The sequence below is a fragment of the Melopsittacus undulatus genome, chromosome 1, assembly GCF_012275295.1.
Source record: "Melopsittacus undulatus isolate bMelUnd1 chromosome 1, bMelUnd1.mat.Z, whole genome shotgun sequence".
NCBI classification, from domain to species: Eukaryota; Metazoa; Chordata; class Aves; order Psittaciformes; family Psittaculidae; genus Melopsittacus; species Melopsittacus undulatus.
The window spans coordinates 5,523,154-5,537,828 of record NC_047527.1 but is presented as its reverse complement, the minus strand read 5'-3'; the positions used below and the strand labels follow the sequence as shown (position 1 = coordinate 5,537,828).

Below are 14,675 nucleotides of genomic sequence, written 5' to 3'. Positions count from 1 at the left end.
TAGCAATTGAGACGCTATTAGGGGCTGTTGGAATAACATCCAAACACCCCTTCTTGAGCTATCCCATTGCAGTCATCTCTGTAAAGCAGATGTATGTACAAATTTTTGGCAAAGCAGCACCAGTCGGATCAGTCAGGATCTTCCTTACACAGTAACAAAGTCCAAGCAGAGACTTGTGCATGCATTGTTCTATTAAGCTTCCTCTTTCGTTTCCATATCACAGCATGCTCAGTCAAAGCTATTTTGGTGCTTCACTGATCAAACTGATTTTTCCCTTTGATGATAATATGAAATATGATAGGATAATAGCGTTGTTATATAATCAAAGTTGACAGCAGGGAGCTAAATTTGTGTTGTTTTGATGAAGAGCACATTAGTGTGACATAAATAGATTAATCTGATTTATTATTATTATTTCTAATGCTTAATAATAGGGAAGGGTAGGGGAAATGAGACTCTGGGGAATGAGAGTGCATAACAAAGTGATAGCAGGCATTAGGATGTCTTGCCATAAGCAGCACCACTACTACCTGCTTTAGCTGAATTTCAAAATAGAGAGTAGAGAGCAAGAGAAGTTGTTGCGAAAGACTTAATGTCTTATATGGAATAAAACTTCTAATGTACCAGAGACAATGTTCTCCGGAAAGCAGTGTTGTGGGAAGAGAACTGGTGTTCATATGAAGACAGGCTGAGAAAGCTGGGGCTTCTCCAGCTTTCTGGAGAAGAGAAGCTACGAGGATACCTCAGAACAGTTTTCAGTATCTGAAGGAGGCCTACAAGGATGCTTCAGAGGGACTCTTCATCAGGGACTGTAGCAACAGGGTAATAAGAAGTCAGAGATAGAGCAGATAAAAATCAGCTCACCTCTCACTGACTGATTTTTCATGTGCAACTGAATAGCTGGAATTAACCTTGGACAAAGGCTTCCCTTTCATTGTCTGTTCCAGTTCCAGACAGCCCAAGTCATTATTCACATATCAGCCAAGAACCACATAAAGATGTAAGAGGCACATTTTGCCTGGTGTACTGGTGTGTACACATGAGAGTTCTTTGTGGCTGCACAAAGCAAAGTCTTGCAAGAGCTCATGCAAACATCCAAATGTGTGCAGTCTTGCAAAGGAAATGCCTTCCCACTTTAAAATTTCCCATGTAACAAAAATATAGATTGGACAGAACTGTGGGTTTTTCAAGCAGAAAATAAAAAGAAATATATTTGAAAATCCTAAGGAATGCAGATACATCTTAGCAAAACACTGTCCCACATACACACTCATACAGATATCTACTCTGGCTCCTTCCTAACAACTTATATGGATATCTTCAATGTCTATAAACTTCAACTACACTAAAGCAGACGTTTTACAAAGCCATTGAGTTTTAATGCAAAGACTGCAAGTAGAAGATGACCCATGACATGCCAAGATAAGTTTCTTCCCTACTTATACACCCCATGCATTAAAATTTACTCTTCATTTATGGTTCCAGAGGGAAGATTGTAGTAGAAAATCAGCTAGAGTATGTAACAGCTTTGAACATCTGGAATTCAACATGATCTCTAGAACATTTAAAGATAATTTTTATATGAAGCAGAATTTTCCACTGAAAAGGAAAAAGCTGACCAATGTTTTATAAGATAAAATTGTTGGTTTGGGCTTGTTTGGATGGGGTTTTTTCCTCACAAAACTGTTTAAACTTTGCTAAAAGTCCCGTTACACAAGTTCTTCTTTGCAAGGCAGACAGAATTTCACTCAAATTCTGCAAAAACCCAAACTTTTCCTGCTTTTCTCCAGTGTCAGATACACCCAGCAGATGTACATGATATTGATGTGTATATTCCAGGCATACTTTTTCTTATCTCCTTAGCAGGAATAGAAACCTACATTGATTTACACTTCTGGAATGCCACAAGCAAAGACTGCAGTAGTGAATTTGCACAGCACTGTGACCCCCATGGGCCACTCTTGAAAGAAACCAGCTTCTAGGTGGCAATCACTGAAGTGTTTTAACACATCCTGAAGCTGCTTTTCTAAGTATGCTTGCTTCAATACTTCTGCCATCAGCCTTAGAACACGGTGCCAGCGGCAGAGCATTAATGGACCCAGCATGCTGTCCTACTGTATTCAGGGATGTTATCCTCACATGTTAGGCTGAAAGAAGTCAATCCTCATCCATCTTCATTAAGAATCCTAAGCTACTTCTTCACTAACCTTAATGGAGATTTTCATACCACAGGATTGTATAATCCCAAAAGAAGCTGCATAGAAGAGCCAAAGACATGGATACCTGCTTTTCATCTACTTGTTGAAGCACAGATATGTAAATTAGAACATGAACATATTTGATATATCAAATAATTTAAAGCCAGGGAGATGAGAACAGAGGAGGAATTGAAATTTCCTATTTCTCCCTATTAATTCTCTTTATAGAAGCCTCTTTGAAAGGGTATCAACATCCATCAGCACACAGAGCTCAGAGGTGGGGCTTGTATAGAAACATACCATCTAGTTTTAATGGGAAAAAAAAGTGATTATTGCTTTTACACTGAGAGCACAAAATGGTAGAATCAGCAGGAGATGATTAGTGCCAAAAAGGGATGGGTTTTGTATGGCAAATTAACACGAAAGGCAGTTTAAAAGATAGGATTAAATCAGAGACAAAGGTGGAGGTTTATAAAACTCCCAGTTCCACCTCTGTCAAATCAAAGATAAATCTCCCAAAGTACTAAATCCCATGTAATCATTGAAAATTCCTATTATCTTAAAAGGGAGCTGGATTAGGCCTCTAATTCAGTCCTGTAAAGTCCGTTTGGTCCAGATGAACAGCTGAGAGATGGACAATCTCCAAGGAACAACTCTATCACATGGTCTCAACATCCTTCACTACAACTTGCCAATGCAATCACTCCCAACATTACCTTCCAGACACTGGAGTAAAACTGCTTTTGTCCATCACTGCTAAATGCATTTTGCCTTTCCACCTAGCAAAAAAGCAGTATCACATCTTATCTCACAAGTTCCCAGTGAGCCAAACACAAGATACTGTCCCTTGAATTCTTCCTGAGACCAACAAAGGCTTTCCATTATTTACAAATCAAAAGCATTTAGAGACAATCATCTTTATTTTTTTATTTAAAACAAGGAAATGCCCTGTCACTATTATATAAGAAAAAATATACATCCACCTATTTATACCCATTCTGATCCAAGCATTAAAAAAAAAAAATCCTATTCATGCAGGTAATTGCTGCACAAAATAATAATAATAATAATAATAATAATAATAATAATAATAATAATAATAATAATAATAATAATAATAATAATAATAATAATTTTATAAATAAAATTAAAATAACAAAATACACTCTTTGGTTCCAACAATTCTCCCAATTTCTCTTAAAAATTGTTGGAACAGTTGAAAACGATAAAAGGAAATCTAGTTAAATCAATAGAATTATTTGCTTTTGATTATTAATTCTGTTGCTAGTTTTTCTTGTGTTTTTATTATGCATACCAGTTTTACAAAGTGCATGCTTTATTTTATTAATTTTATTTTTTTGTAATTTTGAACTGGCAAGCTAAAATGATCCATCTTTTCCTGCCTTTTTTTTATTAATGTTAATACAATCTAAAATCTAGCATTAAAAAATTTACCATGATACACCTGGTATATTGACTGCTTATGGCGCATGCTTGTCTTGGCAAAAAAGAAATGAACCAAATTTGCTCCCCTCCCACCCTCCCCATTCCTTTTGGAAGCAATCTAAAAGTTAAAAGCAGACTGGAACACAATTGCTTCAAGGGAAAAAATAACCCAAAATAATACCTGATGCTTTGATTTTTGTCGCATGGCACTAGTCGTGGAATTCCACACACACGCACGCACACCCAACACGCACGCAAGCACACAACCTGCTTGTGAGGAAAAGAGTTTATTAGGTCAAGAGTGCCAATGGCACATGAAGGCTCCCAGCTGTGTGTGCAACTTTGGATTTGGTACCCACTTCATGTCACCTTGAATCCTCTGACATCCACCGAGGGGGTAATGTAAGGCATACTTTGCTGGAACGGTAATAATCCATGCTTCATGCTCAAGAGCTGAGTCTCAGAGGAGGACTGGCTTTCTCTACTCCCTTTGGCCTCACTCTGTCTCACTCAAGGAACAAAGAAACCCCAAAATAATGGAGAAGAACTGGGGAGAAACAAGGAAAGCAAAAGAAAACAAATCCCTTTAAATGGACTTTCGCCTTTTCATCAGCCTGTGGTTATCTGTAAAGCTGTGCAACCCAGGTGAGATGGAGCTGACAGGAGATGGGAAAAGGCTGTTTTTTAATGTGCTTGGCGAGATCTCTTCTATCTTGTAAGAGATGGAGTGAAAGTACTGGGGGTTCAGCTTTGAGCTGAACGAATTTTGGTGGGACACCACCCGGCTGGTGTACTCATGGGACCTGTAACACATGCAGGAACAAACTGACTGAAGGTCTGTTACTTCGGCCTTGTATCGTGGCCGACCATGCTGGGAGTCCTCTTGGATGTGGATAATCATGCTGTTGCGGTTCCCTGCCAGGGACGCCCGTTCCTCAGCATCCCGCCTCTCGTCCTCGCTGTTCATGGTCAAGAACCTGAGAACAACCAGATTTAGAAATGCCCCAATGACTGTCAACCCCACTAGAATGTACATAAAGCTAAAAGCCACATAGAGAGGCTTCTTTTGAAGGGCCCCTTTGGTCTGCAGAGCCACATAGTCTCCAAAACCTATCGTAGTCAATGTTATAAAGCAGTAATAGTAAGCATGGAAAAAGCTCCACTCCTCATACTGGGAAAAAGCTGCTGCTCCAATGCAGAGTGTTCCCATGCAGGAAAAGAAACCCACAGTGACCATGTTTTCCATGGAGACTTCGGTGCTCCTCATCCCGCAGCACTTTTTGATGCGTTTCAAGAGGTACTTGACAAAGGTGTTCATGCGCTCGCCCAGGCTCTGAAACATGACGAGTGTCAGTGGGATCCCCAGGACTGCGTAGAACATGCAAAAGGCCTTCCCCGCATCTGTCCCTGGGGCAGCGTGTCCATAACCTGGGAATGAAAAGATAGAACAGTCAGCAAGGCAGGTGATGGCCACAAGTCCCCCTTTGTGCCAGCCACATGAATCGCAGAGAGACTGATGGCATAGCCAGATCCAAAGCTACAGGAGCACTGCAGTCACACAACCTTTCTATCTCCTTGCCCATGTACTGTATCCAAAGCAAGTAAGACACAGAGAACTTCTGTACACACAGGAGTGAGAAAGATGAAAGGATGGACAAGCCATCCTACTTCAAGTTAACTGTGCAGTCTCCTAAACAAGATTGTATTGCATTCGTTCACTAGAGAAATGTCATGTCCATCCTTTAACACATACAAAAGTGGAAACTTTGGAAATAGATGGACTCTTCCATAATGTTTTCTGAGAGGAGCGGAGGTTGCCCTATCTCAGACCCTGAGTACACTGATGGCAGCATGGAATTAACAATATTAACAGAACCACCTATGAAAGAAATTCCTTTTCAAATTCTTTCAGGCTGAAGAAACCTTTCTACTAGACATACTATGAAAGCCATCCTCTTCTGGAACACTGTAACATTCAATGCATGCCCTATCTTTAATTAGTGAAGAATAAACAACTTACAATCTTGCTTTATAGTTTCACAGCTTTTACAGCTAATGTGGCAGAGGAAATTTCATCTAATCCAGGACAGCATAGTTTACAGAAGGTAAAGTCACAGCTAAGCCTTTATGCTAAATCAACCCATAAAGAGGGTTGGGGCTCTTTTGAAATTCTAAGTTCACTTTTTCATATCACACTGCTTTAAAACTCTACATTTCTTACAGCTGAGAATCTAAGTGACAGTACCGAAGTGTCCAAAATGGGATAGCTGGGACCTACCTGGCCATGGTGTACATTGTCAATGTGGGTACCACTATCCAGACTCTCCTTGAAGTTAATGGATAGCACCATGCACTTCACAACTGCAGTTCCTCTCATCTATACCTAGGTCAACGAGTTGTTCTCAGGAGACACCTATTTCTCTACAGTCATAATAACAGAAATCCTGGGACAGAACTCAGTATGTCCAAATTTTTGCATCTACGTGTGTGTTAGGTGTTCAAGCTCCCATTACAGTCAACATAGATTTGATGAAAACGGGTAGTACTGAGCTAGCTGGGGCTGTTCAGCCTGGAGAAGAGAAGGCCACGTGGAGACCTCAGAGCAGCCTTCCAGTATCTGAAGGGGGCCTACAGGGATGCTGGGGAGGGACTATTCATTAGGGACTGTAGTGATAGGACAAGGGGTAACGGGTTGAAACTTAAACAGCAGACGTTTAGACTGGATATAAGGAAGAAATTCTTTACTGTTAGGGTACTGAGGTACTGGAATGGGTTGCCCAGGGAGGTAGTGAATGCTCCATCCCTGGCAGTGTTCAAGGCCAGGTTGGATGAAGCCTTGGTGATATGGTTTAGTGTGAGGTGTCCCTGCCCATGGCAGGGGGGTTGGAACTAGATGATCTTGAGGTCCTTTCCAATCCTAACTATTCTATGATTCTATGATTCTATGATTTAACTGACCTTATGGTAAGATGAAATGACACTACAGACTGCTCCATCAACCATGCTCATCAGGTCCCCATTAGAGTGGCTAAACATCTGTTAACTTCAGAAGAATTTAGACACCTGCTACACAGGTAGACAGCCATATGCAAATAGCCAGATGCAGGCATCTTAATCATGACTAGAGCTCCATTTCAGTGCAATGTAGGTGTCTGCATTGTAGATGCAAAGGGTTTAAATTAGCATCATCTACTAGCATCTGAGACCTCTGAGATATCAGGATATCCAGATGAAACACAGGCCATAGAGCAGACCCACACTCTTACAAATCAGATGCTGGAGGTCAGACAGCACCTTAGATACTACTGAGGCAGGATCATTCCCTTTGTACTGCCTCAGTCCTACCCCTCACCTTTAGGCTCATGTTATGAATCTGCTGCTCTGAGTTAACGAGCCCTGTCTATGAAACTTCTGACACTGCCCAACTCCTCAGCCTCCTGTGGCAACAGATTACGGACATTCACTACCTGCTGCATTAAAAGGTACTTCATCATGTAGAGCAATGTTGTGCTTCTTAGCCTTAGTATCAAAGTTCTACATCTACCTTCAGCTAAACCGAGCTTTATCTCTGCTCTCAGTTTTCTCCTTTCTGAACTGGAGCCACAGGCTTTTTAGCTCATATAGCAGAATTTCCTTGACTATTTCAATGTCCTTCTCTGGACCTCCTTTAGCTCTGTTGCATCATTTTTGAGGTGCAGAAACCAGAACCCTGCATAGCCCTCAGGATGTGGGTACAGCATGGAGTCTGCAGTTCTGTTAGTACAAAAATATGAGCACCATTCAACCTTAAAAATGGAAAGCAACAGTGGATAAGGAAAATAAAATGAGAAAATGAGCAATAATGCCCTCTAAGAAGCAGCAGGCATTTCTTCAGCTCAGTTGCTAGTTAGCAGATGGATGGCGACATGGTCTAGTGTGAGGCATCCCTGCCCATGGCAGGGGGTTTGAACTGGCTAATCTTAAGGTCCTTTCCAACCCTAAGTATTCTGTGATTCCATTATTCTATGTAAAAAGCACAAAAGAAGCACATAACTGAATATAGGAAGTTCTTTTTAGGTTACAAAACAAAGGGATTCACCTGTTGTATCGGGCTAGGTAGTCTGTTCATCATAAAAAGCAGTTTCCAAATTACCTGGAAAGTGAAATGTCTTGAATAGATTGATGCAGGGTTTGTTCCACCTGACTGTCCCTCAATAAAGGCTATAATTGCCTCTCATTACTAAGATCAGCTTTTGAACTACAGGGGTGTTAATTAAACCAGGGACATCTTCCCATTTTACAGCTTTAGTTACAGCTGATAAAGAGAAGGAAAGCTTCAGAAAATGTGATTTTCCAGATGGTTGCAGGGATGGCAGTTGGTGGAAACAACTTTCACTTTGGGTTCTAAAGAAAATGGCTGGGGTGAAAAAAGATTCCTTTCTATATCGCTATATCCCTCTCACTAAATATATCCACAGCGGCAGTTTAGGGAGATTATAAAACACTAGTTCTTACACACTATCTCACAACCGCATTTCTAAAATTTGCCACAGACTTCACAATTAACTTGGGACTCACAGCTCTCCCATAAGAGAGCAACATGGTTTAGTGTTATGGTTTAGTGTGAGGTGTCCCTGCCCATGGCAGGGGGGTTGGAACTAGATGATCTTGAGATCCTTTTCAATCCTAACTATTCTATCATTCTATGAACATACCCAATTCCCTGCTTTACAGACAGGAAAGCATAAGAACCAGCAGGCTATAACTCACATGGGTAGATAGAATATCCAGAAGTTCTGATTTCTATTCTGTCCCATGTCATACTCACTTTCCACAATATCAGATTACAAAATACAAAAATGCATTTTACCATATTTTCACCATGAAGCTGGGGTAAAGGAAGGACTTTGTTAATGGAGCTGGAATAAAACTTTGCAAATAGATTCATGTATAGGGAAACAGAGTCATATATTTCTCCAGTACAATACACCCTTAATAGGCACCTTAGCCATTTCTTCCAACACTGGAACGACGGGTTTCAAAATACACTAGGCAAAAACTTAACCAGTCTTCTCAACATCAAAGACTGCCTCTGAGAAACATGAGGACGTCAATCATTGCCAGAGGAAGAGGGGCACAGAGTATCATTCATGCCAGGATCAGTATCCAAGTAGCTGGGCTTTACTTGTGTGAAGTAAAGGCAGAAGCAGAAGCCACTTGGTTGTAGGCTTCAGCTAGCAAAATTCAGCCTAGCTTCCTCTACATGAATGTTTCTGCTGTTTACCAGAATATAAAGAGATAATGCCATGTGAAATATAAGAAACACATGGTTCACAGAAGAAACACAAGGCTCAAAGAGAAGTAGAAAGGTTAAGCATAGCATTGGTATTTTTCACACTTCTATGGTGAAGAAGGAAGATGAGAATACCTTAAAATTAGGTATAGCAAACACATCCCCTAACAGCCATGTGGCTGAGGTAACAATGAGAAAGATACAGATGAAGCTTTACATTGCACCACACCTAGGTAAGTACTACCTATACTACTTTACTATCCTAACCAGTTTGCTGAACTCCCACAATACAGTAATGGGACCACAGCAGGCAGGTTTCTCTGATATTTAATGAGACACAATCTGATTGATCAAGGACAATCTAAATAACTTTCACCTTGATTGGAAGTGATGTCATTAGTACTCTCACTTTCGTAACACCCAGCTGCTTAAGCTTTCAAGACAGAGCTCATCTGGGCTGCCACCAAGAATGGTTTGGCATGAATAAATTCCCTGTCTCAGATTGTTATTCTAATTCTGGACTGCAGAGCACCAATGCACCACAAAAGCTGCCTCCTCCCAATTACAGAAGGACTGGGCTACAGATATCAAGCAGAACTTGCAGGCAAGGAGGCAAGAGAGGCAAGGGGTCAGACTGTAAGGGCTCACACACCAAATGAGTACTCTGTTAAAGTCTTCACTGCCCTTGATCTTTCCAGACCTTACCCATTCTCAGGTGGAAAACTCTCAAAGACAACATGCTTCTATATGTAATTCTAGAAAGAAAGAATACTATTTTCCTGTTTGCCAGAGTGTAGTCTGGGGAAAACCTATTCAGCCTCCTTCAAAGCTTATTTTTCCATGGTTTCTTTCAGATGAGACACAGAGGGAAATTCATTATAGTCTATGTGAGATCCATTCAGGAGGACAATCCGAATATGTCTTCTAAAAATCAAATATGTCTTCACTTCTAAAAGGATATTGTGCTGGGGTACCAGGCCACAACCCTAGCATGCAGTGGATCACAGTGCACATATATCATTCCCTATTACCCTTCCTTGTGCCACTCATGGTTTCAGAGATAGTTTATCAACAAAAATGCCATGCTTGCATTCAGACTTTAAGCAAGTATCTCTGGCACTGTATAGCCTCATGTGGACAGACCAGCTTGCTTAGATCTACATCAGTGATCTTTGCACCATGCTCAGCTGCAGTGTACAGCCAGGCCTGTAACATCTGACTTGTCCTCCAACACTTCTCCTGAAGTGAAGTATTCTCTTGAATAACACTTTGCTTCTGGGGGAAAAGGGTTTCAATAAACACTTCCATGCTACTGCAATGACACAGATTGCACAGAATAAGTAAATTCATAATAAAAATTAAAACATTATGGGAAAAAATCTTTTCACTGTACTACATCTACATGGAACCAACTACAATACTGAAAGGCAATACACACATCACTAGCACAGTTTGTGTCATGGCTTTACCCTGGACCAGTCAGCACTGTCCCAGGCAAAGTCCATGACCAGTCCAGCCATGGAGGTTAACACTGGCCAGGGACCACTGTAGCTGAGCATCACTCTGGAGCAGTACATGTGTTTAGCTGTTACTGACATTCTCCATGTTGCATTTTCAAAACACAGCTCATGCTCTACTTAGTAGCATAGATGGAGCCTGTATGGTGTAAAGCGAAGGGTGTTTTTCTACATTGGGCTCTATCAAAGACTGGGAGAGATTCGTACCTAGATATGCACTGGTACCAGGCCAAATACATGATCAGTGTTAAAACATAAAAATGAAATGTGGCAGTGGTAAGTTATTTATAGGTAGCATTCAGGCCAGTGTGTAGCTGCAGAGTGGCTAAGCCTCATTCATATTCACGTTGAATGTATAACAGGTTTTAGATGTCTTGAATCTTGAGGCAACACTGCGTTATTCATGAGGGATGCTTTATTTCTCTCAGGAGGAAATTTCTCCCCTCATTCATCTACACATCATTCATCCCGGTGATGGACATTTGCGCCTGGCTGTCTCTGACAACAGCCTCTGGAAGGAAATGAACTACTTACTCCATCCCTGTGATTCAAACCTTTCTTCCTCATGCTGGCAGCAGCCCTGGCCATGAGATAATGAAAAGGGGATAACAGCACCTGGTACTCAGATGGGCAAACATAATTCAGATTAAAACATCTCCCTGATGTCACACACTTCAGAGGTACATCTACGTCAGAGGAACTGCCACAAAGGACAGGCTGTGTCTCCGCCGGATTTGCTGCTCATGCTTTCAGCAGGGAGAAAAAACATGTCCTTTGAGGTAGAGATGAAAGTGGTTTCAGTATGGATCAAGAAGATACTTCATCTTTCTAACTGGGAGTAACTCATTTGCCAGGACAAAGTCATTTTCATGTAAGGAAATCGAGAGCACATCATGGATGCTGCTGTTATATGGATGAAAGCTGCTATGCAACTACGCCAGCCTTCTGGCACACAGGCACCACTGACTCTCCCCAAATCCTGCTGTCTTTCTCCTTAAACATCTCCAGGACCCCCTTATTTCTTTCATTTCCTTATCTCACTGCAGCACACCAACTGAAAAACCTCTATTAGTTTTGCACAGCTTCCCCTTCCATCCTCAAAGACATCCTCCCCTTCCATGCTCAAAAGGCAATCTCTAACACCAGGTCAAAGCATGGCACAAGGCTCTCTATAGGCACACACACAGCAATATGGGATGACATCATCCTGTGTTTGAAGACAGACACATCCTGTGAGAGCAAAAAGGATGTACCAACACCAAGTATAACCTCAAATCTGAAATCTCTCAATAAGGGCAGCACAGGCTCTCACCCTGGCTCATCTCTGTTCGATGTCCTGACTGCAAAGGTAAGACCATGCCACCTTGGAAATTACACTGTTTTCCATTGCATCAAGACCTGCAGAAGATCTCCTATTCTGGGCAGCAGTGATGCAGCAGGCTCCCCTCACATTAGTCTCCCCACCACAGACATCTTTTCTTGTTGATTGTAGAACCAAACTGTCAAGATGTTCGGGGCAAACAGCTTCAAAAGCAGATCTGATCATCAGACACACACGTATGCACAGGTGATGTGCAGCAAAGAAATGTGAAAAAGAAATGGCTTCCCTCTGTGATCCATTAGCTGGCAGGTGAGGGTGCAGCCAAAACTGGTCTTGCAGGCAGAAAGCCAGTCCTGATCCATGCATATCATAAGTCAGGACAGATAAATACCTCAGCCTTGGAAATTACCCCGACCACAATGATCTCTATAAGCTCACCAGGCACTGTCAGCACTTGGTCTGCATAACAGCCCAGCAGCAGACCTGAAGGACTCATCCAAAATGACTGATAAGATTGAAAACAATGAGGGTTTTTCTCTACTCATCCTCTATCCTGTTTCCTCACTTCCTTCTGGTCTGCAGCTATCACATGTTACCTGTCAGATACCTGCCTGATGTGGTGAGTGTACAAACCTATTCAGGTCACTGGGGCAGAGTAGTTGGAGGTGGTGCTCATTCAGTTCTGTGCCTATCAGAGGTGTGTGCCCGGGCAGTTTCCACCCTCCCCATAGCTGGAGATACCTGGGGGCTTCTCTGCTTCCCTGGAAAAGAGCTTGTACCCCTCCTGAACTCACACACCAACAAGACTCAGCTCCCTCATTCTGAGAGATATTGCTTCTACCTAGCAGAAAAGCAGAGATTTGGTCACATTTGGTTCTTTCAGATACCCACTTGATTACTGCATGAAGAAATTGGTTTACAAGTTTAAACCAAGGCATAAGAAACTTTTTCTAATTAGTTCTATTTCTATTCTCATTTCTTGATAATGATGAGCCACATATATCTGTATCTATGCCCATCTGTCATCCTTGCCAATAATTTTAAAGCTGCTCACCAATTTCCACCACTTAGAAGAAGCTGCAATGTAAACTCAATATTAATCTGTTCTGCTGGGCCTGCCATCTGGCCCATATGTGAATACACGTAAAAGGGCCAAAAAAAATCAAGGCAGAGATAGTGCAGAGTCAGCTGCAATGTGATCAGCTCTTTCTCTGGCCTCTGGTTAGAGGAAAGAGATAGGAGTTTGGGGTCTTGCAAGGTGGGTAGAGACATAAAGGTATCGGATATGACTTCAGGAATAGGATGTCTCCATCAGACAGCCTGTGATGGAATACCTATCTGCCTGCAAGGCTGAGGCTGCAGATCAGGGTTCAAGAGAATTGGAGGATGTTTTGGAGTTCACAGGAACCAAAATATTTCAGAGTTCTGCATTTCTGTTTGTTGTCTAATTTTCTTTTGCACATGAACCATTTCCATTTTTCCTGTGTAAAATTTACACTATAAAGAGCTTTTACTAAAAAAGTAAATGAGGGAAAGTGGAAATGTTCAAATGGTCATACAAAACCACTGACAATCTTCCTGCTCATCTATTATGACACAGAAGACCTGATTATCTCAAATCTCCTCTTGTTGAACTTAGCCATCTACTTTTACTGCTTAGATAAGAGATGCCTGTGATCATTGGCAATTCTTCTGAGTAAGATGACAGAGCATCTGAGGTAATTGCCACCTTGTGTACCACCTCCCCAGGAATCCAAAGATGTCAACACTTGCCAGTTAATTTTGTTGACATGACAACATTATCTCTACTCATCTCTGCAACTGCCTCTGCTTCAGAAAAGAGGCTGGGAAGAGTGAGTAGGTTCCACTCCAGTTCTATGAGGAGACTAGCACTGAAAACGGCAGTGATTTGGGCCATATTTCTGGTATACCACTTCATAAGTACTCTCAAACCCAATGGCAGCTCTGTTCTGGCTTTCCATCTGGGCAGTAGTTGATGGATTCCTGGACTGCAGCTGAGCCTGGCCACCTTTCTGAAGGCATCAACAGCAGTACAAATCAGCAGATAGGCACATCACCAGGAGAGCATGTGTGCACCCCAGGGACACAGCAAGGCAGATCAGCCAACAAGCTGGATTCTTGTAACAGCAAGAAAAGCAAACCTCCAAAGTCCAAGGATGAGCAGGCTGGCCATGACTCCTTGGGTTCAAACATCATCACACTAGGGGTCTGGAGCATCTCTCTTATGAGGAGATACTGTGGGAGCAGGCCCTGATTAGTCTAGAGAAGAAAGGACTGAGAGGGGATCTCATTAATGCAGATCAATATCTCAAAGGTGGGTGTCAGGAGGATGGTGCCAGACTCTTCAGCAGTGCCCAGCAACAGGATGAGGAGCAAAGGCCATAACTAAAACACAACTAGTTTCACCTCAATATGAGAAAGAACTTCTTTATGCTGCGGGCAGCAGAGCACTGAACAGGCTGCCCGGGGGGGTCATTGGGTTGAATATCTCCCTTTCTGGAGATATTCAAACTCCACCATGGGCACGTTCCTGTGTAACCTCCTCTGAATGGCCCTGCCTTGGCAGGGGGGTGGACTGGATGATCTTCAGACTCCCCTCCACCCCTAATGATTCTGTGATCTTCGGAGCTTTGTCATAAGCACAAAATGATCAGGTTTTCCAGAGTCTGAACACCACCAGATCAGCACTGTGAACTTTTACGTCTGTTTTGTATTTCTCAGGCACTGAGATACCTGACTGCGCAAATGCCAGCAGCACTTCGGACTCAACGTTTTCCCATGCTATCTATTTCTGACTGCCCCTGCGTGCCTTCCCTCTCTATCCTCTTTATCCTCTCCATTTTGTTCTCCAAAACATCAGTGGACTGACCTGAGGCTCACACCACATCTAGTTCCAAGAC

The 14,675-nt window shown here is 42.1% G+C and overlaps 1 protein-coding gene across 1 annotated transcript; it reads right to left on the bottom strand.

Annotated features, from left to right (window-relative positions):
* Positions 1–4,230: 4,230 nt before the first annotated feature.
* Positions 4,231–5,930, bottom strand: KCNK9 (potassium two pore domain channel subfamily K member 9). The gene is made up of 3 exons (XM_034069434.1): positions 5,923–5,930; positions 5,665–5,696; positions 4,231–5,072 (listed from the first exon to the last, which is right to left on the bottom strand). Exons 1-3 carry the CDS (start codon positions 5,928–5,930, stop codon positions 4,231–4,233), a joined length of 882 nt encoding a protein of 293 aa, XP_033925325.1.
* Positions 5,931–14,675: the final 8,745 nt, after the last annotated feature.